This window comes from Oratosquilla oratoria, chromosome 24 (assembly GCF_046742065.1).
Source record: "Oratosquilla oratoria isolate Oo_2021 chromosome 24, ASM4674206v1, whole genome shotgun sequence".
Classification (NCBI taxonomy): Eukaryota; Metazoa; Arthropoda; class Malacostraca; order Stomatopoda; family Squillidae; genus Oratosquilla; species Oratosquilla oratoria.
Window position 1 is genome coordinate 32,568,214 of NC_134800.1, and position 26,332 is coordinate 32,594,545.

General features: G+C 38.4%; 1 protein-coding gene across 5 annotated transcripts in view; it reads right to left on the reverse strand.

Moving 5' to 3' along the window:
* The window catches only part of LOC143038544 (dnaJ homolog subfamily C member 21), a 232,255-nt gene that overhangs the window by 12,689 nt on the left and 193,234 nt on the right, over nt 1–26,332 (reverse strand). For 3 of the 5 annotated variants that reach the window (XM_076207873.1, XM_076207874.1, XM_076207872.1), the window contains one exon: nt 12,319–12,473. The exons of 1 other annotated variant lie outside the window; for it this stretch is intronic. In XM_076207873.1, the coding sequence (XP_076063988.1) occupies nt 12,319–12,473 (155 nt within the window). Of the gene's footprint in view, nt 1–7,271; nt 7,393–12,318; nt 12,474–26,332 lie in introns of all 5 variants that reach the window. One more of the 5 variants, XR_012967578.1, reaches the window with a different exon arrangement.

Below are 26,332 nucleotides of genomic sequence, written 5' to 3' on the forward strand. Positions count from 1 at the left end.
TTTTAGCTGTGGGAGATTCGGACACAGAACTCAGGATTGTTATGTTACGCAGAGTGAACAAAGGTACAGGGAGGAAATGGGAAACAAGCAAACTAAGCAGGAAATAATGTGTGTAGAAGGAAACAAGAGGAATGTGAATCAGAGTAGATGTTACACCTGCAGAGCCAACAATCATGGGATGGAAAACTGCCCCAAGGGAAATGGAAACAAAGGGGACACACAAGACTGGAGACAAGGAAAGGATTATAAAAAGACAAAGGAGAGGGAAGCAGCAGGCAAGAAGGATGATAGCAATTGCTGTGTAGGTGAAAATAGGTTAGACAAAATGGAAAATACAGGAGTCAGCCAAGAGTGGTTACCTTATGTGAAAGATGCCAAGATAGGAATAGAGGGGAGTAAAAGGAAGTATGCGGTCAAGCCTTTGCAAGACACTGGGGCATCCCGCACCATTGTGAGGCCAGATGTGATACCAGGATAAGAAAAAAAAGTACATAGGTCAGTTCACCATGGGATTGGCCAGAGTTTTGACATTAGTACCCATAGTTAAGGTACTACTTGAAATAGATGGTCAAACAGCGAGCATTGAAGTAGCAGCAGAACTTCCAGTGAAAGGAATAGACATCCTCCTTGGGAATGATGTAGGTGAGATAGTCCAGGTTAGACTCAAGATGGTAGATGACCCCATGATCAGACAAACGATGAACCTGACATGGCAGACCCAGTGGCAATCATCACCAGGGCCCAGACCAAGAAAGCACGAGAGGAAGATGAACAAGATGATGAAAACCTGGGTCCCCTATTTGAAGCCAATATTGCAGATGAGGTCCTAAAGGGGTCATAAAATGAACTCAGCAAGGAAGAGAAGCAGTTAGGAGCAAAAGGTGTAGGTGAAGACCAAAGAGGCAATGTCTTGGCAGAGGTGATCTGTGAGAATGCCAAAGACAGGGAAAGACTCATCCAATTACAGTAGGAAGACCTGAATCTGGAGGTGTGCCAAGCAGCTGAGGAGGAGGAGCAGGAAGAAGAGAAACACAGCAAGACCAGGTTCGTCATGAAAGATGGTGTACAAAAGACAGAAAAAAAGATGGAGAAAGAAGAAAATTTAAAGTGGCCTATACCAACATTGACGGATTAATTTCAGGACTGAATGAACTTAATGATTACCTGCTAGAAGAAAAACCAGACATAATGGGAATTGTGGAGACTAAACTAAGGGGTGAAATACCATCCATCAATGTTGGACATGGACTATACAATTACTGAATTAAAATCAGAGACAAGAAACAGGGAGGAGGAATCATGTTCTTGGCCAAGAAAAACTTGAATGTGGCAAAAATTGCGGAGGGCAAAGGTAATGTAGAACTGATCATGATAAAAGTCGAAGACAAGAACATGAAAAGTAGAAAGTTTGTGGTGACTTATGTGCCCCCAAAAACAAACGCCTGGAAAGGGAACGAGCATACAAAAATGCTAGAAGGTACAAGGCAATCATTAAATGAGATACTAATGGGTGGGGGTAATCTGGTAATTATGGGGGACTTCAATTGCAAAGAAATTTGTTGGGAGAACATGGCAGTGTGAGGATACAACTTGTGAGGTAATGTATTACTGGATATGACCATGGAATATACAATGACTCAGTGGGTCAGTGAAAACACCAGATACAGAAATAATGAGCTGTCAAAACTAGATTTAATATTTACAACAGAACCTGAAATTGTGGATAAAATCCAATACAAGACACCAATTGGAAAGAGTGACCATATACTCACTGAGACTGAACTAAAGGAAGAAATATACATGGAGAGAAATGAAAAGCATAGGAAAGGAAGACTGATGTAAAACAAAACGAACTTTGCAAAATTAAAGAAATTCTACCAGAATGGAAACTGGGAAAAATTTTACATGGAAGAGACAAAAGTGGAAGAGAAATTGGATATCTTGATGGATAATTACAATGAAAGGGTGAATAGGTATGTACCAAGACAGAAGTTACAGAGAGTGTACATTAAATGCTGGTTCAACAAAAGATGCAGTGAGGCAAAAGACAGAAGGGACAGAGCTTGGAAAAGATGGAGAAAAGATAAAAAAAATTGAAAATGGCAAGTTTATATAAACTATAGAAATATGTTAAAGTGAGAAGAGAGGAAAAAAGGAACCATGAAAAGGATATTATAGACAAATGCAAAGAGCAACCCAAGCTATTCTATTGATATGTGAATGGGGAACTTAAAAACAAACAGGAAATGGTGAAACTATGCCAAGGGAATATAGAATACACAGAAGAATTAGAAATGGCCGAAGTCATGAATAATCACTTCAAATCTGTCTTCACTAGAAAGTACAATATTGGGACGAAAGTAATGAAAGGCAATCTCCCCCCATGAGCGAGATAACAATAACACAAAAAGAAATTTTACATCTATCAAATCTTGATGTCAGGAAATCACATGGCCTGGATGGAATTGCAAATTGGATTCTAAAAGAATACAAAGAAGAACTAACAGACACAATATATAAAAAGTTGCTCACTTAAAGAAGGAAAAATACCAAAAGACTGGAAAAATGCTAACATTGTACCAATACATAAAGGAAGAAACAAGGAAGAACCAACTAACTATAGGCTAGTCTCACTAACAAGCAATATAGCCAAAATTTGTGAGAAAATCATCAAGAATAGATGGAAGACAACAATATAATAAACCCAAGACAATTTGGGTTCAAACAAGGAAGATCATGTACCACAAACTTAATATTTTTCTACTCAAGATTAATAGACGTAGTGCAAGAAAGGAATAGATGGGTTGATTAAGCCTTCCTGGACTTACAAAAAGCTTTTGACAAAGTACCACACAAAAAATTATTAAAAAAACTGGAACAAACAGGAGGGATACAAAGGAACCTACTAAAATGGATGGAGGAATTCCTGATTGGTAGAAAGATGAGAGTAGTGCTCAGAGAAAATTATTCAGATAGGAAAGAGGTGATCAGTGGAGTACTGCAAGGATCTGTATTGGCTCCAATAATGTTTGCTATTTATGTGAATGATATGGATGATGATGTGAAATGTTACATGAGTTTTTTGCAGACGATGCCAAACTGATAAGGGGATTGTCCATTAGAAAATCGAACTTTTTTAGTTTGGGGTGAAAGTGGCTGAGATTTTTCCTAGAAACTGTCTTGTCTCAGAGAAGATACCACCGAATTTTCAAGTCATTTATGCTTATACTTTTTTTTTTTTTTTATTGTGATTTTTTTTTTTTTTTCGAGGGGTAATTTTTGAAAATTTTGAAATTGATTCAGAGGATAGATCTTTGACTGGATATTGATTATTTTTTGTCTTTATAATGGGCTAAGATAGATGAAGAAACAGAGGCAGAATTATGATGTTCTGATCAGTCTGTTACGAGAAAAAAAAATCCAAAGTTGATGAAAAAAGCAAAAAAAAACAAAACAAAATGTATATATGAAAAAATTCTACTAGTCCATGACAGGACATAAATCTGCCTCCAAATGTTCTCCCAATTATGCTGAATCTGAAAAGGATTTGCAGTTAAAAATCAGTGAAGGCGTTTTGGATATGAATCAAGTTAAATGCGCAAAAACCAAGTTTTTCAGGAATGAGTTTTTTTGTTCATAGTTACTGGTCCCCTTTCATCATTTAGGATGTTATGGTGTTGAAAGGGTATCATAGGTACAACCCTACTCTTTGTTGCCAGCTTTTGATTAATTACAGGTTTATATGATGAATCCAGTTAGTATCCACCAGGGTTATATTGTACTTTTCCTTTTCTTGGCGCGATGCATCTTTGGCAACAGACGATCTTTATCTGCCATCCTAAGCTGTTTTATGGTATCACTGGTTGTTGTCCCTCTTGCTGATGGCATATATGCAAGTTCATAACTAAAGATGTGGTTCAGAAGTGCAACTTGAGCACAGAATTGAACTCTAGCTGCTCATGCAAACTTCCTCTTTGAACTCAAAGCCCAGATCTTTGCATGGAAGCTTTCATTTTGGTTTTGTGTTCTTCCCTTGAGGCATTTCTCTAAAAGCTCTGTAGAGGTGGGAATCTTCGCCAAGAACGGCTTCTTGACTCTGTGAGACTCGGGTTCCTCTTGCCTGGCTAGTGCTCTCTGGAAAAAAAACACCACGAGTCTTCTCCCTTAGGACAGTAAGAATGCAATGGCTTCTCATCTGTGCTGACAGAATGCAGGTAGGAGGCCATGATAGCTTTACGCATTGTCTGAACATCAGTATTCACACAATCACGTATTGCCTTCCCATAATACTGTGTCAACTGTCACAGCATCTGTCAACATATTAGCTCGTATGCTATTATTTATCATACAAAAGCATAAATATTGTGCAAAATACACAGCTTCTTTTGTTAGCAAATATATGTAACAACAGAAAACGTAATATGCAGTACGCAGCGCACACGACCCAGCCACAGTAGGGTGGGGGGTACTGTATTATATTTTTTTAGATAGTAAAATCAAGATACAGCTTCCATACTCAGCCACGAGATAGCTTATGAGCAACACTTTTAGAGGAAATATTTTCAGATTTTTTTTTATTTTATTTTTTTTTTTCTGATGAACGATCCCCTTAAAGAAAGTAAAAACTGAAAAGGATTGCGAATCACTGCAGGAAGACCTGAATAAGGTATGGAACTGGAGTCAGAAATGGGAAGTAGACTTCAATATTAACAAGTGTACCATGATGGAGTTTGGAAAAAACAAAAACAGAATATCAGGACAATATAAAATTGGAACCAAGGAGGTAAAGAAGGAGAGATCCGAAAAAGATTTGGATGTAATTATCTCAAATGACTTGTCCTATGATAAACAGATAAACAAAATTGTTAGAGAATCCTACAACTTGCTAAGATCAATAAAAGTGACATTTATATATTTGGACGAAGAAACTGTTAAAAAAATATTGGTAACACTGATAAAGCCTAGACTTGAATATGAGGCGACATTGTGGTCACCCAGTACCAAAAAGAATATAAAGAAAATAGAAAGAATCCAGTGAGCAGCAACAAAAATGGCACCTGCAATTGGAAACTTGTCATATGAGGAGAGACTGGCTAAACTGGAATTACTGACTTTGGAGCAAAGGAGAGAGAGAGGTGACCTACTGACCATCTACAGAATCATGAAGGGCACAGGAATACTCGATAGAGAGGACTTAACTAGGACAAGAGAAGCACAAGAGGACATGGAAAGAAAATAAAAAAAACATAGCTACAGAAGAGATCTGAAGAAAAACAGTTTTCCACATAGAGAGGTGGACACTTGGAACAAACTGGACAATGAAATAGTGTGTGTAAAAACCATTCATCAGTTTAAGAGCAAACTAGACACTGCGAGATACAAAGGCGGGACACCATGAGCGTAGCTCCCCTTCCCACAAAATACAACTGGGTAAACATATGAGAAGTTATAAGGCACTAGAAAAAGTAGGATGTGATACTATATCCCAAATCGTGATTCCACGGAAAATTAGGAAGAAGATTGTGAGGCTAGCTCACTCAACTATGTGTGCCCACCTTGGAATCACCAAAACTACACAATTAATCTTGACGCATTTCTTCTGGCCTCAGTTGTCAGATGTCAAGAACTTCATCAAGAAGTGTGTCTTGTGTCAAGTGACTGGGAAGCCAAGTGACACACCCAATAAGGCATACATGTGCCAAGTTCCTGTCACTAAGGATCCTTTCATTAGAGTAGTAATTGATTGTGTAGGACCTCTCACAAAAACTAAGTCTGGGAGGTCATTTCTTCTCACTGTACTATGCAATTCCACACAGTATGCTGAAGCAATACCCCTCTCGAACATAAAGACCAGGACAATTACCAAGGCCTTAATATCATATTTTAGTAAGATGGGTATGCCTTGGGATGTACAAAGTGACAGAAGTACTAACTTTTTAAGTGGGATATTCAAAAGGGCCCTGGGAGCATGTGATCACATTAGCATATCACACCCAAAGTCAAGGGACCCTTGAAAAGTTCCAAAGAACTTTAAAACACATGATCAGAGCATTTGTGTTTGAATTTGAGAAGGATTGGGATGAACTGTACACAAGGGCCTAGGATTTTCTTCTTTTTACTTGATGTTCAGTAAAACTCCACAAGAACCCCTTGCATCCTTATAAGAATTGGTTATTGAAGAGTTCAGAAGGAAATACCCCTTACACAAAGGTAGTTGGTACTAACTTCGAGAAGTTGAAGAAGATTAGGCAGATATCAAAAAGAAATCTTGAAAAGTCGCAAAACTCCTAAAGGATTAATATGATAAGAAGGCAATTAGAAGGGAGCTAAATATTGGGGATTATGTTCTTGTTTTGTCTCATGAGAAAACTTCATTGCACCCAAAATATGAAGGACTGTTCAAAGTGCTGGAAAGAAAGGGTGGAAATAACTATTTGATCCAAAACCTGATGAGGAGATCAGGCATGCAACAAGCACATAAAAATCTCTTGAAGAACTTTGATGGGATTGTGGAGGAGAAGGCAGTTGGTATGATGGAACAGGACAAGCTGATGGGAACTTTGATTCAGATATTGGGGATCTAAACTTATTCTATGATTTGGACAGGTCACAGGGAGAGATGCATGAAGAAGTCCGAGCTCTCCTCTGCAAGAATGCCATGATTTTTTCCTGATGCCCCACCATTACTCAAGCAATATTACATGTCATCTTAGAAGATGGAGCCAAACCGGTGAGGCAAACTCCCTACAGATTGTTGCCCCAGAAGAAGAGTGTCATGGAGAAGGAAGTGAAGCAGCTTGTGGATCAAGGATTAGTGGAATCTAGTACTAGTCCTTGGGCTTCACCAGCTGTGCTGGTACCTAAGCCCGGAGGTGAGTGGAGACTATGTATTGATTACAGGAAGGTGAATGCAGTCACAAAAGCAAACCTTTACCCTCTCCCCAGAATAGATGATCTCATTGAAGAAGTTGCTGTTACAAAATTCTTGTCAAAACTTGACTTTATGAAGGGATATTATCAGGTCCCTCTTACAAGCAGAGCTACTGAGATATCTGCTTTTGTTACTCCACACATACACTTTCAATATAAAGTGACCCATTTGGTATAAAACATTAGTGAAGCATCCTTTCAGCAATTGTAAACTGGCTAGTTGATGGATTGCCAGGTGTTACAGCATACTTGGATGACATAGTTGTGTTCTCTGATACATGGAGTGATCACATGCACAGATTGAGGAGTTTACTTGACAGACTAGAACAAGCCCAGCTTACTGTGAACCTGAAGGAGAGTGCCGTTGGGAGGAGCACCAATGACTATCTAGGACATCAGGTCGGCCAGAATTGCATCACACTGTTAGAAGCCAGAGTGAAGGACATTGTGGAATTCCAGGTCCTGAAGACAAAGTGAGGTATCAGATGATTCATGGGCATGCTTGAATTCTATTGGAGGTACTGTCCAAATTTTGCAGAAGTAGCTGCTCCTTTAACCCACATGCTCTCTTATAGTCATTTTAGGTGGGATGAAGGTGCTGATGCAACCATTGAGGAATTAAAAAGTTCCTATCAGATCGTCCTGTCTTGATAGCTCCTTATTATAGTAAGTCTATATTTTTTGTGATGCCAGTCATGTAGCAGTAGGTACTATGTTTGCTCAGGAAAAGGATGGTGTCATGAGGCCCATCTCATTTATGTCTCAAATCCTCAAGGATTACCAAAGATGGTATTCTACCACTGAGAAGGAGGCCCTCTGTCTCATATTAGCTTTGTAGAAATTCCAAATTTTTCTCAACAAAAAAATTATCATCCTGAGTGAACATAACCCCTTGAAAAATATCATAGGTGGGGAAACACTGAATGACAGACTGGCCAGGTGGGCATTAGCACTCCAGGGATATGATTTAGGTGTTCAACACATCCTGGGAAAACAAAATATAGTAATCGACACCTTGTCATGTCCTGATACAAAATGTTTAAGCTTTGCTTCACAGGCTTAAACATTTTCATTTGAGGAAGGGGGATATGTCATGTTCCATGATGTGTCACTGACACAAGAAGACACAGATATGGTGCCATAAGCTGCAGCCTAGGAAGGGCCATAGCACTCGCCATCCTTAGTAAAATGCCTATAGATGTTAAATTCAACCAATTAGTAGGTTATCTTAAATTGGATAATAAGATGGAGGATTATAAACTTAGGTATAACATGAGTTTTGCTGCGCAGACAGTGGAGGAACACATAATTGAGGCCTTCTCCCCATGAGGTCAGAGGGCATATGAACACTATGACACGAAGTAGCATCCTCACATATATATTTATGTTCTCACATTAGTCTAGATAGGAAATGATTGTTGTAAGGCTTATTCACACAAAAATAAAGAAGTGGAAGGATTGTGTGAAGCCATATAGGGATAGACTAGGCTTATAGAGGCACACATTGGCACCAGTGTTGTGTGGCTCTGTTTAAGAGTAGAGGATGTGAGTGACCTTTCAGACTTCCCTTACTCACAATCTGTAAATAGCCCTGTCTAGAGTAAGATATTCCTTATATTTTTATATTATGTAAATTAAATTAATTTGTTTGCACCTCACCATTTTATTTACATCCTGTTGAAGTAAGAAAATCCTATAGTAAGGGCAAGCATGCTTAAGTTGTGACAGGAGTAAATGTGAATGATATTTTGACACAATCTGAAGATATTTCTCCCAGTCTTCTCTTTTTCTGCATGAGGGGACGGAGGGGGGGTCACCAATTAAATGAAGCAGACTTGCTGTGGATGTGCTGTGTCTTCCTACATTGCTTCTGACCTAGGGCAATGGGTGAGATGCAGGGATAACCCGTCATCCAGGAGGAGCCAATCTAAGAGGGGGGGATGGAGGTGAATGGGTGTGGAGTATGTGGGGATGGAATGGGTGGGAGTAGATTTTATGCCTTTTTCTTTTGGCTACCTCCCTTGTATGGGGGAAAAAGCCATTGGTATATGTATACATGTATCTATTTTATTTATTTAACCCCTTACCCGGCAAGGACAAGTAAATTCGTCTTCACTTCTTTTTTTTTTTCAGAGTGCAACAAGTAAATTTGTCTAAACAGAAGGTTTCAAAAACAGACACAGATGAGTATAATAACAGAATTAGGGCCCTTCTCAGCTGTCAATGAGCATACTCAGTGACTCGTACATCTGGTAGCTGTGTCTCTTCCGCCTCAGGATGCATTTGTTAGTAATATGGCATCAGTCAAATGAAGCAGACTCATTGCTTTAGAGCACATACACTTTATTTTTTCTTTTTTCTAAGTTATGACCAGATGTCGAGCTCAGAAGATGAGAATATGAAGCTTCAATTAGAAGCTTGGATACATCAGATGAGAGTGCAAGTTCATCTGATGGCTATTCTCTCTTATGTGAGGAGGTAGAGGAGGATTTACAACATTGGTGTCGACATGATGTCAGAAAAAAACATGCTTCCTCCACCACCACCCTTCCAATTCACTGGAAACCTGGATTATTAATTGTAAAATAAGATATAAAAGAGTAAAATAAGTGTGTAATTTCCCTTTACTTTTGATTCTAAAGTTGGGAAAAGGACAATAAAATAAAGGGATGACAAGTTATCTCTTTTTGCCAGAAATGGTACATACATACATATACCAAAGGCTTCATCACCCTTACAAGGGAGGTAGCCAAAAAACAAAGGCATAAAAACCATTCCCACCCATTCCATCCCTAATACACTCCACTCCCCTCTTATCTTGGCACTTCCTGGATGACAGGTCATCCCTGCATCTTATCCACTGCCCTGGGTCAGAAGCAGTGTCACAAGACAGCACATCCACAGCAAGACCACTTCATTAAATCGGCAACCTCCCCTCTCCGTCCCCTCATGCAGAAAAGGAGAAGATGGGGAGAAATCTCTTTGGGCTGCGTCAAATTTTTCTCACACATACTACCTCACCCCCCATCCCCCCACCCATTCCACCTCATGCATCACAACTTCATCCATATACAACATTTTCCATTCACCCATCTTTTGTCCTCTCCTGTCCTTCCTCAACAGATATTCCCCTCTTCCCCAAAGCCCCTTTCACCCCATCTATCCATCTCATCCTAGGTCGCCCCTCATGTTCACTTCCTCCACATCTACCTTCCATACCTCTTTTGTCTTCACTCATTTTTTCCATGTGTCCAAACCATCCCAATACTCTTTCATTAACTCTATCTTCCAACTCCCTTACCACCCGTTCTCCTCCTCACCTCATTTCTCACTTTATCTAGCCTAGTAGCCCCCATCATACTTTTCAGACACCTAATCTCAAACACATTCAAACTCCTCTCTTCCTTTCTTATATTCCATGTTTCTGCCCCATACAGTACTGTTGGCACAATCACTCCTTCATACAATCTCCTCTTAGCATCCATTCCCAAATGTGTATTTCTCATTACACTTTTCAATCCCTCAAGGCATTTACTTGCTTCTCTCAATCTACCATCTACCTCCACCTCCATTCCTCCCTTTCCTGCCACATTCGCACCCAAGTATCTAAAACTATACACTTCCTCCAGTCTCTCTCCCTTAATACTCACTTGTAGTCTGCTGCCACTTTCTCACCTTGTACATCTCATCACCTTACTTTTACCCATATTTATCTTCTTTATTTCACACACCTTCCTAAACTCTGTCACTAACTTCCTCAATCCCTCCTCTGATCCTTCTACAAGCACAGTGTCGTCAGCAAACAACAACTGACTCACCTCCCACTTTTCTCCATTTTATTTAACCATCTCCAATCCCTCACCCACTACCCTTGCATTTACCTCTTGAACCACCCCATCCAACTATAAGTTGAACAGTCAGGACGACATAACACATCCCTGATAAAGTCCCACCTTTATCTCAAACCACTTATTCTCTCCATTTCCAATCCTAACACAAGCTCTACTACTCTCGTTAAAAACTTGATTGCTCTTAACAGCTTTCCTCCTATCCCATATATTTGCAATACCTCCCATAGTGCCTTCAGGTCTACCCTGTCATAAGCCTTTTCCAGATCCATAAAAGCCCAAAATACATCCTTACCTTTTCCTATAGCTTTCTCACATATCTGTCTTACCACAAAAATCTGATTTACACAACTATCTGTCCTAAAGCCACACTGTTCCTAACCAATTACTCCCTCTCTTCCTCTCCTAATCCTCTCAATCAAAACCCTCCCATAAGCTTTCCCAACTACACTTAACAAGCTTTAAAACTACTACACTCACACTTGTCCCCTTTCCCCTTGTAAAGTGGAACTATATAGGCACTCCTCCAGTCGTCCAGCACTCTACCCTCTCTTAAACAAACATTAAATAACATCACCAGCCAGTCCACCATCATTATACCTCTTTTTTCAGACATTCTACATGGTATCCATCCAGACCAGGTGCCTTACCTGCTCTCATCATCTTAACAGCTGCTTTCACTTCATCTTTCCTTATTTCTCCTCCATTTTCCTCACTCATCATGGTCATTTTCTTGGCACTTCCCACTGCAACTATCTTTCCCTCCCTATCTTTCTTCACATTTAGCAACTCCCTAAAATAATCTCCCCACCTTCCTCCTACTGCCCTCTCCTCCATTATCATCTCTCCATCTGCACCTTTTACCTTTTCTTCTCTACTTGATTTGCCTCCTCTTCCTCTTTTAATTTCTTTCGAAAACATTTTTTCTATTACTTTCAAAATTTTCTGTCATACTCTTACCCCATTTCACATCTGCTCTCTTCTTTGTCTCCTTTATCTTATGCTTTACTTCTCTTCTCTTTACTTTGTACCTCTCATATGATTCCCTTGTCCTAATTTGTAATGAATCTATGAAAGCCTGCTTTTTCTCTTTTACACCCCTTTGCTTCCTCATCCCACCACTCACTACCCTTCCTTCTATTTCCTCCTGTCCTCCTTGTTCTATACACCATCTTTGCACAACTTATGATTCCTTCCTTGAATCATCCCCATTCCTCCTCCACTCCTAGTTCTACTCTATCCTTCACTCCCTCCCACTCCTCTCTCAGTTTCTTGTTATACTCCTTCTCCTTTTCTTTCTCATTTAAGCAGTTCACTCTAAGTACCTCCATACCTGTATTGCTTGTTTGACAATATTCCAACCTGTACAACCAATACCAAAAATTATAAGTTGGTTCTTGGATAAATTTTCACACAGCAACACCAAGGTCTCTTTACTCTTAACACAGAAAACAACACATTAGTTCTTCCTTAAAAACTATAGGCCCACCTGGAGACCATTTTATATTTATAGAGACTAAAAGAAGTGATAATCACAAACCTCTTGCTCTCCATTGTCTGCTGTATTTTTCCCATGCTTCTTCTTATTGCTCTTGTTGTTGTTAATATATTTTTTTTCTAAGTAATCCTGTGGTTTTAATTCTCCAGTAACAGCTGATGTGTCATCAACTTGTGACTCTGCTACTTGCTCTATATCTAGGAGCAATTAGTTGGAAAAGAAAATTGTGAGTGAATATATGATGATAGAGATGAGTAATGAAAGGGAAATAATGATAACACAGTATTTAAAATAAAAGATGAGCATAAACATACATGGGCCAGAGTGACTAGTGAGAGGATAGTCAAGAAGTAGTACATGGACAATGAAGTAGTTACCAAAAGGACTGGAAGAATTCTGGATGTAAAGGTGTTCAGGAGAGAGAGCAACAGATTGTCAGGCATATGTCTGGAGAGGAAATTGTGAAAGGAGGCTACAAGAAGATAAAACAGAGGGAGACAAGAGAGGTGCTGAAGGTGAGTAAATTGAATAAGGAAAAAGAGAAAGAATACCAGGTGAAGCACACCAGAAACTTTAGGTACAGAGTACCACAGGGTTCAGTTCTATTTCCCACACTCTTTAATCTATACATACACAATATACCCATACATCACACCATAAAAATAATATTTTCTTATGCATATGACATAACACAAAGCCCCAGTAATACAACCATACCTTGACACATTTAATATCTGGTTCACTACAGACTCAAAATAGCCCCTACCAAATCTACAGCCACATTTCTCACCAATTGGAGAGGAGACACAAAATACATACCCAAACCTCTTTACCAAAAACACATATACCCAAGATTCTTGGTGTAACATATGATACATCAATGTCATTCCAACAACACATCACATATGTATGGCCAAAATGCACACCTAGATTTAAAGTGTTAAATCAATTGCTGGAACAACATTTGGACAAAACAAAGAAACTAATACTACAGTATACAATGCATTTGCCCAGTGATGGATTATGCAAACCCCACATGGGCCCCTAATCTCACTAAGACACACCACAACACCCTTCAGACCATGCAAAACAAAACCCTAGACAATTACAGGCTGCACAAATGCAACACCTACAAAATATTTACACCATAAAACTAGTCCTCAAAGTCAAGGATCACCTTGACATGAGAGGCACACAAACACTTGCCACAGCCTCCACATAGCATACCAACTACATTACATAGCAGAACACCCACACACACAGCAGTCAGTCAGATATCTGGAAAGAGCTCCTCTGTGCTGAGCAGTGCTTCATTGCTAGGATATTTTGGAACAACACTAGTTGTATTTACATACAAAGGATTACAAAGGCGGAGCATGCCGACAGGAGACCTTTTGGTCCATATCTAGGTAGGATGCGAAAAAAAAAATCATAATAAAATAATAAATAAAAACTATAATAATGTAAATAACAAATAAAATACATAAATAAATGCATAGGTATAGTTAAATAATAAACAAACAGGTAAATAGTAAATAATAATAAATTGACATATAACTAATAATAAATCAGAATCAGACAAATGATAACAAAACAAAAACAAATAGTATGAAATAAATTATAATCATTACAGCATCTTCCGCAGGGTCAGAGCAGGGATTGAGGAAGCTGGTGGCAGAGTTTGGGAGAGTATGTGATAGAAGAAAGCTAAAGATAAATGTGGGTAAAAGTAAGGTGATGAGATGTACAAGGGGTGAAAGTGGCAGTAGACTGGAAGTGAACATTAAGGGAGAGCGACTGGAGGAATTGGATAGTTTTAGATACTTGGGTGCAAGTGTAGCAGGAAAAGGTGGAGTGAAGGTGGAGGTAGAATGTAGATTGAGAGAAGCGAGTAAATGCCTTGGTGGTTTAAAGAGTGTAATGAGAAATAGACATTTGGGAATGGATGCGAAGAGGAGACTGTATGAAGGAGTGATTGTGCCAACAGCACTGTATGGGGCAGAAACGTGGAACATAAGAGAAGAAGAGAGAAGGAGTTTGAATGTGTTTGAGATGAGGTGTCTGAGAAGTATGGTGGGGGTTACTAGGCTAGATAGAGTGAGAAATGAGGAGGTGAGGAGGAGAACAGGGGTGAAAAAGGATTTGGGAGAGAGGGTTGATGAAAGAATATTAGGATGGTTTGGACACATGGAAAGAATGAGTGAAGAAAGACTAGTAAAAGAGGTATGGAAGGCAGATGTGGAGGGAGTGAACATGAGGGGACGTCCTAGGATGAGGTGGATGGATGGGGTGAAGGGGGCTTTGGGGAAGAGGGGAATGTCTGTTGAGGAAGGAAGGGAGAGGACGGAAGAGAGAGGTGAGTGGAGAATGGTTGTATATGGATGATGTTGTGACTGCATGAGGAGGAATGGGCGGGGGGGTGGGGGGGTAGTATGTGTGAGTACATTTTGACGCAGCCCGAAGGGATTTCTCCCCGTCCTCCCTTTATATGCAAAGGGGGACGGAGAGGGGGGGTCGCCGATTAAATGAAGCGGCCTTGCTGTGGATGTACTGTGTCTTGCGACACTGCTTCTGACCCAGGGCGGTGGGCAGGGTTCAGGGATGACCCGTCATCCAGGAGGTGCTCAGATGAGAGGAAGGGTGGGAGGGGTGTGGAGTGTATTTAGGGATGAAATGGGTGGGAGTGTTTTTATGCCTTTCCCTTTGTGGCTACCTCCCTTGGAAGGGGGAAAAAGCCTTGGTATATGTATGTATGTATGTACAGCATCTTGCTTAGGTGTTCATCTAAATGATTTGTAAAGCTTCGAACTGAACTACATTGCACCACCTGTGCAGGAAGTTTATTCCATTGATTAACTACACGGTTGGCAAAGTTGTTTCTACCTACTTCCAAATTTAATCTATTTTCGGACAGTTTGAGACCATTGTTTCTTGTCTGATTCTCATTCAATGTGAAAATTTTGTCACTTTTGATGCTGTCAATTTCCTTTAGAATTTTAAAGACCTGTATCAAGTCACCTCTGAGTCTACGTTTTTTTAGGGAAAAAAGATTCATATGTTTTAGTCGATTTTTGTATGATTTATTTTTTATATTTGGAATCAGTTTTGTGGCTTGCCGTTGTACTTTTTCCAGTCTGTCAATGTCTTTAATGAGATTCGGTGATCATACGGAAACAGAATATTCCAAATGTGGACGAACTAACAATTTATATAGCTTGTTAATGGGTGATGGACTTTTGAAATCAAAAGATCGCGGAATCAGTCCTAGAATCTTATTTGGTTTCTCAGAGGCTGAAATACACTGCTTAGATGATTTGAGGTCATTACTTCATTACTGATAATTACGCCGAGATCTTTTTCACTATTCACTTTTGTTAACAACTTTCCAAATAACTTGTAATCGTACTTACTGTTATTTTTACCTATGTGCATTACCTTGCATTTACTTGTGTTAAATTTCATTAGCCACTTTTCAGACCATTGCTGTAATTCATCTAATTCTTCTTGAATATCTGATTGGTTTAAGTGATCATTTGCCATTCCGCACAGTTTTGTATCATCAGCAAATTTGGAAACAGTAGATTTTAGTCCATGGTCTATATCATTTATATATACTATGAATAGAAGTGGCCCAAGAACGGAACCCTGAAGAACTCCAATTGTAACATTTTTTCATCTAGAAGTTTTTCCATTTAAAACAACTCTCTATTTTTGACCATTCAACCAATTACAGTCGAACCTCGAAAGCCCGGATTAATTGGGGGGAAGGGTGGTCCGGTCATGCCAAAAGTCCGGTCATCGAAAATATTGCCCTAACACCCGGAGATTTTCGTAGCGGTATACGTATAGAAACGCCTAAGAATAATACTCTAACACTGTAATAATAACAACACTATAATGCTAATAATTCAGTAATGATAACTGTAATACAGGCATGTAATTGTACTGTATATACAGTGTACTATACTGTATTTTTTATTACGTACACTGTGAATATCGGAGGTATGCACGCGGGACAGTGGTAGCGTCCAGGGTTGCCACGTTTTCTACACTGCCTTGTAGAATGGGAGTGTTGCCATACCGGGGCATACATTTTCTCGGGCGTGTGCAGACTTTCATAGCAAAATATACTTGTCAAACTATGACAAAATGTTGGTTCTAGTTTTTTCTATTCTTGAATGTATACAAGGCCCCCATGCCCTAATATATTCAGTAAGATATATATATATATATATATATTTTTTTTTAATATTATCACTAAAAGAAAGCTGAAACTTTAGCGTAGAAATTTTTTTACACGGTAAAAACGTATCTTTTGGGGTATAATATCTTATAAGTAACACAATTACCAATAGTTATATTTTGATGTACCATTTATTACTTGATAACTAGTTCTATGATTTTTAAACAAAAGTTTGAGTTTTTGAATGTTTTTAACAGCCCGCTTATATGTAGAAAAAATTTCCTCACGTCCTTGTGCAGTTGCCACATGCCGCTATTTTACTACGTTTTGGTACAAAATTCTACAGAACGGCAGCCCTGGTGGGGGCTTGACTGGGCCGGTTTGAGTACACATGTACGGCCGTCGCTGCCACCTACCTGACAAATAGGGAACTTTGCTTGAAAAGTCCGCACTTTGTTCATTTCGACCGGTCATACGAGGGTCCGGGCATTCGGGGTCCGGGCTTTCGAGGTTCGACTGTACTAGTCCAACTTAATAGGCTACCACTTATTCCGTGTAAAGCTAATTTAGTAAGTAGTCTTTCGTGTGGGACGGTATCAAAAGCTTTTGCAAAGTCTAGATATATTAAATCTATATTGTTTCTTTTGTCATAATTCAAGATAACTGTGTTGTAGAATTCGAGTAAATTAGTCACACAAGAACGTTTCCATCTGAAACCATGCTGGCTATCATTTATCAAACGGTTACTTTTTAAATGATGTTCGATAGCATCTCTGATGATAGTTTCCATTATTTTTTCTACGATTGAAGTCAAACTTATAGGCCTATAGTTATTTGGATTCTTTATGTCACATTTTTTTAATATGGGAGTAATGTTAGCTAGCTTCCATTCTCTTGGGACATCTCCGGATATGATGGATTTCTTGAAAATAATTTCTAATGGAACAACAATCTCATTTTTCATTTCCTTTAAGATTCTTGGATGCCAACCGTCATATGCGAAGTAAGTTGTAGAAATTGAGTGACCAAAATGGAGTAATTAATATACAAATTAGTGATAAATACTTAAATCAAAGATAAAAGTGAAAAAAGGAAAAATTAACCAGCAAAGAGATGTCTGGACGTGAGCAGGGTGGAATCACCACTAGTAATCCCCAAACGATCATGTATGAATAAAAACCCCAAATCATACCAAAGGTTGGATAATTATGCTTTTCTGGGTTTGCAAGAGAAGGTGGAATTTTAGGTAGGGGAGTAGATTTGGATAGAGAACCTAGGTAGAAAAATATTTTAAGAAATAGGGATATTACTGATTTGTTGTATGAAATAATAGAATTGAAAAGTGAGCACAGGGAAATGTACAGAGAAATAGCTCAACTAACAGAGTTAATGAAGAGACCAATAAGGAGCTTGACGATCTGAAAAAAGAATTAAATATGATCAGAAATGAGAATCTTGGAAGACGCACCCTAATATTTGAAAGAAATTTCTAAGAAAAAAAAAAAAAAAAAGTCATTTTCATACAAGAACACATTCACCATATACCCAACCACTGAACACAAAAACATAAAAAGCAAGGACGACACGTATTGGACGTATTGTTTACATTACAAAATCAATTGTCCGATTTTGTTTGTATGGTGATGATACTGGTTGGTGATTAGTAAATATACTATACATTTTTCATTGTCCAAGGGTGGTTTTATTTTCATAAAAATAAGATAAAAATTTAAAAAATATGGATGTAGATATATAAAACTCCACTGCCGAATAATTTTTTCGGTAGGCGGTGGTCCAAAGTGTCTTTCTGCTGCTCTTTTACAGTGTTCTTTGGCGTATCGTACAACTTGTAGCTTGTATGCGATAGTATAACTAAACCGTTTTGATGAACTAGTCATGGGTGATAATTTCCAGGACAAAAAATCTTATGACACGTGTGATAGCCTAGTGGTAAATGATAAAGGCACCTGGCATTTGCGTGCGTTCGTGTGTATGTGTGTGTGTGTGCTATGAGATGAGGGAATGGCCCATTTACTCCACACGTAGAGTAGGCTCCAGGAAGGATTATGGTATTGGAAATACTTGTAACAGCTAAGTACTGAGTTTACATAATATAAAAGGTTGAATTAAATAGTACTTAAGCTAACATCATAGTGTAATGACTCAACATACAAATCCAGGTCGCTATCGGTCAAGTGTCCAAGCTTACATGAGCCTGGGTGTTGCCTTGCAATACAACATTCGTCTTGGAAGACGCATTAGCAATTTTCAGGGTATTTGTTTAGGAAAAAAAGTGTGTCTTGTAAGCCGTAAAATACGGTAAACAAAAACAAGGCCTTAAAAAAAGTGAAAGAACAAATACTGGCAGTGACCAAGAAAGTGGGAGAAACAATCAAGGAGACTGATCTCCAAGAAATAAAAAAACAATAAAAGTGGAACAGGAAAATCAAAAGTTAACTTCCAAAGAAATAGTACAAGTGGAAGAAAATGCCAAAGAAATAGTAATCAAAGTAATTAAGAAGAAAGAAAATTGGGTCAGGGACTGTGTATAAAAAAAAATGTACCTAAATATCAAAGAGAAAAAGATGAGAAAGAAATTGCTAGAGCAATTCTGAAGGAGATACAAGAAGGACAGGATATGGACAAAGAAATTGAGGATGTGCATAGAATGGGAAAATACTCTAAAGAAAAACAATATAGAGCAATAAAAACAAAAATGAGGTCCCAAAACTACAAAGATAGAAAATAGTGAAAATTACAAAAATGTATATATATATATATATATATATATGAGGCCCCGCATGGAGAAGTGTCCCATGCGACACAATGGCCGTTTTTGAGTTACGCACATATAACACTATTTTGCGCCGGTCGAGCGTGAGGTTTTACCACTGTGTTTTAGGAGCGTTTCAACCATATTGTAGGTCACATTTTGTCCTGGACAGAGAGAGAGAGAGAGTGCTGGACCTGAGGCTGAGAAAATGGTTTATCAAAATAAAAGGAAATGTAATAAGACAGAAAAGGATGAGAAAGGAAAAAATTTAAAATAGCTTATACCAACATAGATGGCATGATTTTAGGACTGAATGAATTAAATGACTATCCAGCATTAGAAAACCAGATATAAAGGGAATTGTGGAGACAAAATTAAAAAGTCCTCTACCACCAAACATTGTGGGACAAGGTCTATACAGCCACTGGATGAAAAACAGAAAAGAGAAACATGGAGTAATATTTTTGACTAAGGCTTAAATGTGACCAAGATAACAGAAAGAAAAAATAATGTGGTATTATGATGAAAGTAAAAAACAGTGACATAAAAAGTAGAAAATTTGACATAATGTACCCCCTAAAACACAGTCTTGGACAGAGAGTGATCATTCCAAAATGTTGGTAAACACAAAGAATGTACCAACTGATTTACAGAAAGGAAGAAATATGTTGAGAAGAAATGACAGTGAAAGGTGGAGAAGACCTCTGGGGAAACATGCTACTGGATATGACCACTGAATACACAATGACTCAATTGGTAAAGGAAAATACCAGATATAGAAACAATGAGGAACCCTCGAGACTAGATTTAATACTTACATCAGAACCTGAAATTGTGGACAGAATAGAATACAAAACACCAAATGGGAAGAGTGACTACTTACTAATAGAGTTTGAACTAAAAGAACAATTTGATTTGAGAAGAAATGAGAAACATAGAAAAGGAAGACAAATGTACAACAAAACAGATTTTGAGAAACTCAGAAAATTCTTTCAAAATGCAAATTAAGAAAACTTAAATGAAGAAACAAAGATGAAAGAGAAATGGAAAATATTAAAAGAAATTTACACTGAGGGAATAAACAAATGCATACCAAAACAGAAGCAAAAATGGGTATACAATAAGTGCTAGTACAACAAAAATATAGTGAGGCTAAAGATAGAAGAGACAAAACTTCGAAAAGGTGGAAAAAAAAAAAAAAGAGTAAGTGGCAAACATATATTGAACTAAGAAATGATTATGCAAAAATAGACAGAGATAAAAAGAGAAAGATACCCCCCCCCCCCAATGAAAGAAATAAATGTGACACTGAAGGAAATTAGAGACAAAATAAAAAAAATGTGATGTCAGAAAATGACACGGTCTGGATGGAATTGCAAACTGGATATCAAAAGAATGCATAGATGAGTTGACAGACAAAATATACAAGATAATGGACTACTCACTCAAAGAAGGAAAGGTACCACAGTACTGGAAAATTGCAAATATTGTACCAATATATAAAGGAGGGGACAAGGAAAATAGAAAGTTGATGGGTTAAACATCTGGAAGAAAAAAAATATACTGAATCCCACACAATTTGGATTCAGACAAGGAAGATCATGTGCCACAAACTTGATTTCCTTCTACTCAATATTTCTCACCTTCTCACTCATCTCCTTGGTAGGCCGTTAGGTCTGTCGATGACCAACCTCTTCCAGTTTTCTCAGTCAAGGAACACCTCCCGAGCACAGACGTTGTCGAGCAATGTTCTCCACTTTCTGAGGGCTTCATCAACGTTTTGGTCCCATCTCTTCCTTGGTCTTCTCTGGGGATGTCTTGTGTTGGGCACCCAGTGATACCACCTCCTCGGCATCCTATGTTCCTCCATCCTCCATACCACCGCAACTGGGTCCTTTCAATGTAATTGATTATGCTTTCCACATCCAGCTCTTTCCTGATGGTCTCATGTCTTAGTCTGTCCCTTTTTATGACTCCACAGATAAAACACAGGACTCACATCTCTGCTGCCTGCACTTGGGATGTCGTTTTCGTCGTCAAAGTCCATACCTCACAACCATAGGTCATTATGGGCTGAAGGATGGTCTTATATATTGCATGTTCTTAGTCCTTCAACAGGGGTACAAGAAGTTGACATTTGCTGTGAACTTCTGAATTCTGTCTTGTATTGCTCCTCCATGGGTTCCTTTGTCATCGTACATAACTCCCAAATATTTGTGTGCTGCGGTCTGCTTCAAGGTGATTCTGTCAACTTCCACCTGGAGGGGTTTGTTTTGTTGGGAGACTACCAATACTTCCGTCTTCTGTAGATTGAGTTTAGGTCCATGGTCTTGCAGAACTTTGTTCCTTAGTTCAACCATTACTGCAAGCAACTCCGAAGCAACCTCTATGATTCCAACATCATCTGCATAGGCAAACTTATCTGCCTCTCCCAGTCCCTTGGTGGGTTCCATATTCTCCACACTCTTGATAACATGGTCCTTCAGGAGTATGAAGAGAAGGGGAGAGATGACTGATCCTTGTTTCACTCCTGATCCAGCGTTGAACCAGACAGTTTTATCTCCAATGGGTAGTACAGTTGTCTTGTTCGATTCATATAGGCTGCAAATTGCTCTTCTCGGTGTTCGCAGAATCCTATGATCAATGTGTCTGAGTGCCTTCCACAGCTCTTTCCTTGGCACTCGGTCGAAGGCATTCTCCAGGTCTAAGAAGGCTAGATATCTTGGATAGTTGAATTCCCACAACTTTTCCAGCAAGATCTTCAAGGCAAAACTAAAGTCTGTCATTCCTTGATTGGGGCAGACACCATGTTGTGCTTTGTGAAGTGTCTCCTCTACAAATGTTCTCAGTCTCCTCTCGTATATCTTGCCGACATGTGGTAGCAGAAAGATTGCTTGGTAGTTGTTGCAATTTGTATATCCTTTTTTATGAACTGGATATATCACTGCAGATCCCCATTCCATGGGTACCTTCTTTGTTTTCCATGCCATGTTGCAAATCCATGTCAGGTAGTAGATGGTATGTTGTCCTCCATATTTGTATATCTCAGCAGGAATCTCGTCAGTCCCGGCTACCTTGTTGTTTCTCATGTGCTTGAGTACTACTATAACTTCCTCCTCTGTAATATCTTCATCTCCAACCTGATTTTCCTCGTCATCATTGTCATCACTTGTGTTCATATCGAAGTCCTCCTCGGGTGTGTTCAACAGGTTCTCAAAATACTCATTCCATTGTCTATCGACGTCTTCTGATTCCACTAGTAGGTTGCCCAGGTCATCTTTCAGTGAATAGCTCTTCTCTTTGTTAACCTCTTCACTCTGGGCACATCGCACGTCTGGCAGCATTAGCTGCCCGACGTGCGATGTTGCGTCATAATAATTGCATTATAGAAAATAAAGTCAGTGTTCAATCGTTCATTCTCTTTCACCCGTGTATTTTGATAACCATAGAAAATTGATGAAGCCAGTTTAGAGAGAATGGAAATTACGTAGGTACGACTACAATAAATATAATCAAGATGGCGACGTTGGCATCATTGAGTACCCACTTGCTCCTCATGCCGCCTACATAGGCGTCACCATATGGAAGTGGTTAACCTTTCTATATCCCTTAGTCATTGAGTACAAGAGCTTTTTCATTCCATGGAAGTCCTTTTCCAGATCTCTGACAATTCTTTCCCATGTCTCTCCCACGACTTTTCTCTTCGTCCTTTTTGCTGCATTCCTATGTCTCACATAATTTCTTCTACTGTTTTCCGTCCTCTCTTTAAGCCATTTCCTAAAAGCATCATTCTTATCCTTGACTGCCGCATTTCTTCATTACAAAAAGGTGTTCGTTTCTTCTTGTCTCCAATGTACTTAAACCCAACTGTTGCTTCTATGGACTCCAGTATCACCTTTTTACTTGACTCCCAGGCCCTCTCAATGTCCTCTTCCTCCTCGTTGATCTCTACCTTTGCACATAGGTTCTTAGCCATCCTTTCTTTCACTTTGGGTTCCTTCAGCTTTTCCACAGTTACTCTTCTCCTCTTCACCAGTGGTCTTGCTAGAGTGAAGTAGAGGTTCATCAGAGCAACAACAACATGGTGATCAGAGTCAAGAGACTAATAGAAATAATACAAGAAAGGGATGGATGGCGGATTGTGCTTTTCTAGATCTACAAAAAGTAATTGATAAAGTACCACACAAAAAACTATTAAGAAAAATAGAATCAATAGGTGGTATTAAAGGAAAATTATTGAAACGGATGGAACACTTCTTGACTGGGAGAAAAATGAGGGTGGTAATTAGACAAATACTCGACTTGGAAAGATATGATAAGTGGAGTCCTGCAAGGTTCAGTATTGGCTCCAATCATGTTTCCCATATATATAAATGACATGGATAAAGGTGTGGAATCTTATATGAGCTTCTTCATAGATGAAGCAAAAATTCTAAAGAGAGTAAGTACAGAGGAAGATTGTGAATCACTACAGAGGGACCTAGAAAAAATCTAGAAATGGAGTCAAAAGTGGGAAGTGAACTTTATCAAGAAATGTAGTATAATGGAGTTTGGAAAAAGTAAAAATATAATATTGAGGTAATATAAAATTGGTGCATAGGAAGTCACAAAAGTGAGCTCGGAAATGGACCTGGGAGTAATCATTAGCAAAGACATGTCACCAGACAAGCATATCAATAAAATAGTCGGAGAAACCTTCAATTCACTAAGGTCAACAAAAGTGACTTTTGACTATTTGGATGAGGAAATGGTAAAGAAAATATTATTTACACTGATAAGCCCAAGATTGGAGTATACTGTGACACTATGGACACCCAGTATTAAAAAGAATATAAAGAAATTAGAAAAAATACAAAGAGCAACGACAAAGATGGCACGAACACTTTCCAAATTGACATACCAAGACTGTCCAAACTGGAACTACCAACACTGGAACAAAGAAGAGAAAGAGGAGATCTACTGACTACAGAATTATGAAAGGAATAGAAGTCCTTGATAGAGATGATTTATTAAAGTGGGACAAGAGAAAAACAGGAGGACATGAAAAGAAACTCAAAAAGGATAGTTATATATGAAATTTCAAAAATAATACCTTCCCACACGGCAGTGGATATCTGGAAAAAATTGGATGAGGCAACAGTGTGTGCAAATACTATTCAAGAATTTAAGGACAAACTTGATGTTGAAAGATACAAAAACGGGTCAATACGAGCATAGCTCCCTTCCTGTATAAAACTAGGTAAGTGCATATTTACCTAGTTGTATTTGTGAGAAAATTATCAAGAATAGATGGGTAAAACACCTGGAAGACAATATAATAAACCCAGGACAATATGGGTTCAGACAAGGAAGATCATGTACCACAAACTTAATATGTTTCTACTCAAGATTAATAGACATAGCACAAGAAAGGAATGGATGGGCTGATTGTGCCTTCCTGGACTTACAAAAAGCATTTGACAAAGTACCACACAAAAAATTATTAAAAAAAAAACAATTACATCATCAGTTACATGTCGGTACATAAAAACATAAGATAAACATGGCGGCTGGCATTCAGCAGTAAATCGAAAATTGGTTTATGTTTCAGTGTAAAAAATGAGCTAAATAAATTCAGTGTATTGGCAACTGACCAAAATAAACGAAAACTACTAGTCTCGCGGATTGTTCTAATACCAAAATAAAGGCAGCGTGTTACGGAAGAGCTGAGAAATCGGTGGTACTAGTTTTTTTTTTTTTTTTTCTATCGGGTCGGATTATCGGATAACAGCATCAACGTCCATCCCGCCATCTTATCTATGATCACTGGTGGTATGAATCAAACTTCACTCTATTAAGTTTCTTACTATTATGTTATTAGTGTAATAGACTTATAGTTGAATTATTTAATCTATTTTCTTTAAAATGTGTGATTTTCATGTAATATGATCAAAGAGAAGTTACGTTTTTATCCTCCGTAATATTACGGACCACAGCTAAATTCGTCCTGCCCGCTATTCTATGATCATTGATGGTATGGATCAAGCTACACTATTAAGTTTGTTACTGCTGTGTTATTAGTGTAATAGATTGCATATAGTTGAATTATTCAAACTATTTTTTTTAAATTGTGTGATTTTCAAGTAATATGACGGTATTCGTAGCTGTAGTGGGTAATTTTACAGAGGATAAAAACGTAATTCTTTGATTAAATTACATGGAAATCACACATTCTAAAGAAAATAGGTCAAACAATGCAACCATATGCTAAATTCTTATATAAAATTGTGCCTGTCAGTAAAAACCGACTTTGTTTACGTTTGATCGGCGATTAGTCAGACCGCACGTTTCGGCCCGATTTTCCCTTCAAAATGCAATATCTAGAGAACTAGGACAGCTAGATGGATAATTCAAATTGCATTGTACTCATAGCAACTTTCTGCATACCATGAGAACTACTTCAGCTCAAATATCAGGAATTCCATTTTCATGTTGACCTAGCTAACCTGGTCTCGTCATCGGATAATCATGCAAATGTGAGTGCATTCAGAACTGAACATTTTCGTTGTTGAATGAGAAAAATCGGTTGGGATTTAGCAAAATTACAAAAATAAATTATATCTTATTTTATTTTGGTCAGTGAAATCAGACCACCTCCATGGATGGTCTGCCCTGCCAATACCCCTATAAAACAACAAACATGTTACGGGAATTGTGGGGAATAAAACCAACAGTAGCAGTTTATTCCCGGAATTCTCTATTCACTTAAAAACACAAGATTACAAATGAAGGTAAATTTTTAGTTTCGACCATGGGCGCAATATAGCAATAGAAAAATAATTATTAATTTTGTAAATTATAATGTATCAACGTAATATGCAATTTTGTGAGCGGAATTTTTTTTTTTGCTGAAACGGATATCATAAGTAACGAAGTCGTGTCGGACGAATGGTACGCCATGTTTGTTATGATAGATGCCGACGTCGAAGAAATGAAAGGGTGATAAATTCGTCTAACCTATAACCTGTGTTTAATAAATCATTACCTGTAAATTAAATGTCATCGATGTCGTCGTCGTGAGAGACGTTGGCGTCCCGATCCTATGCTACCGACTTCTTTCA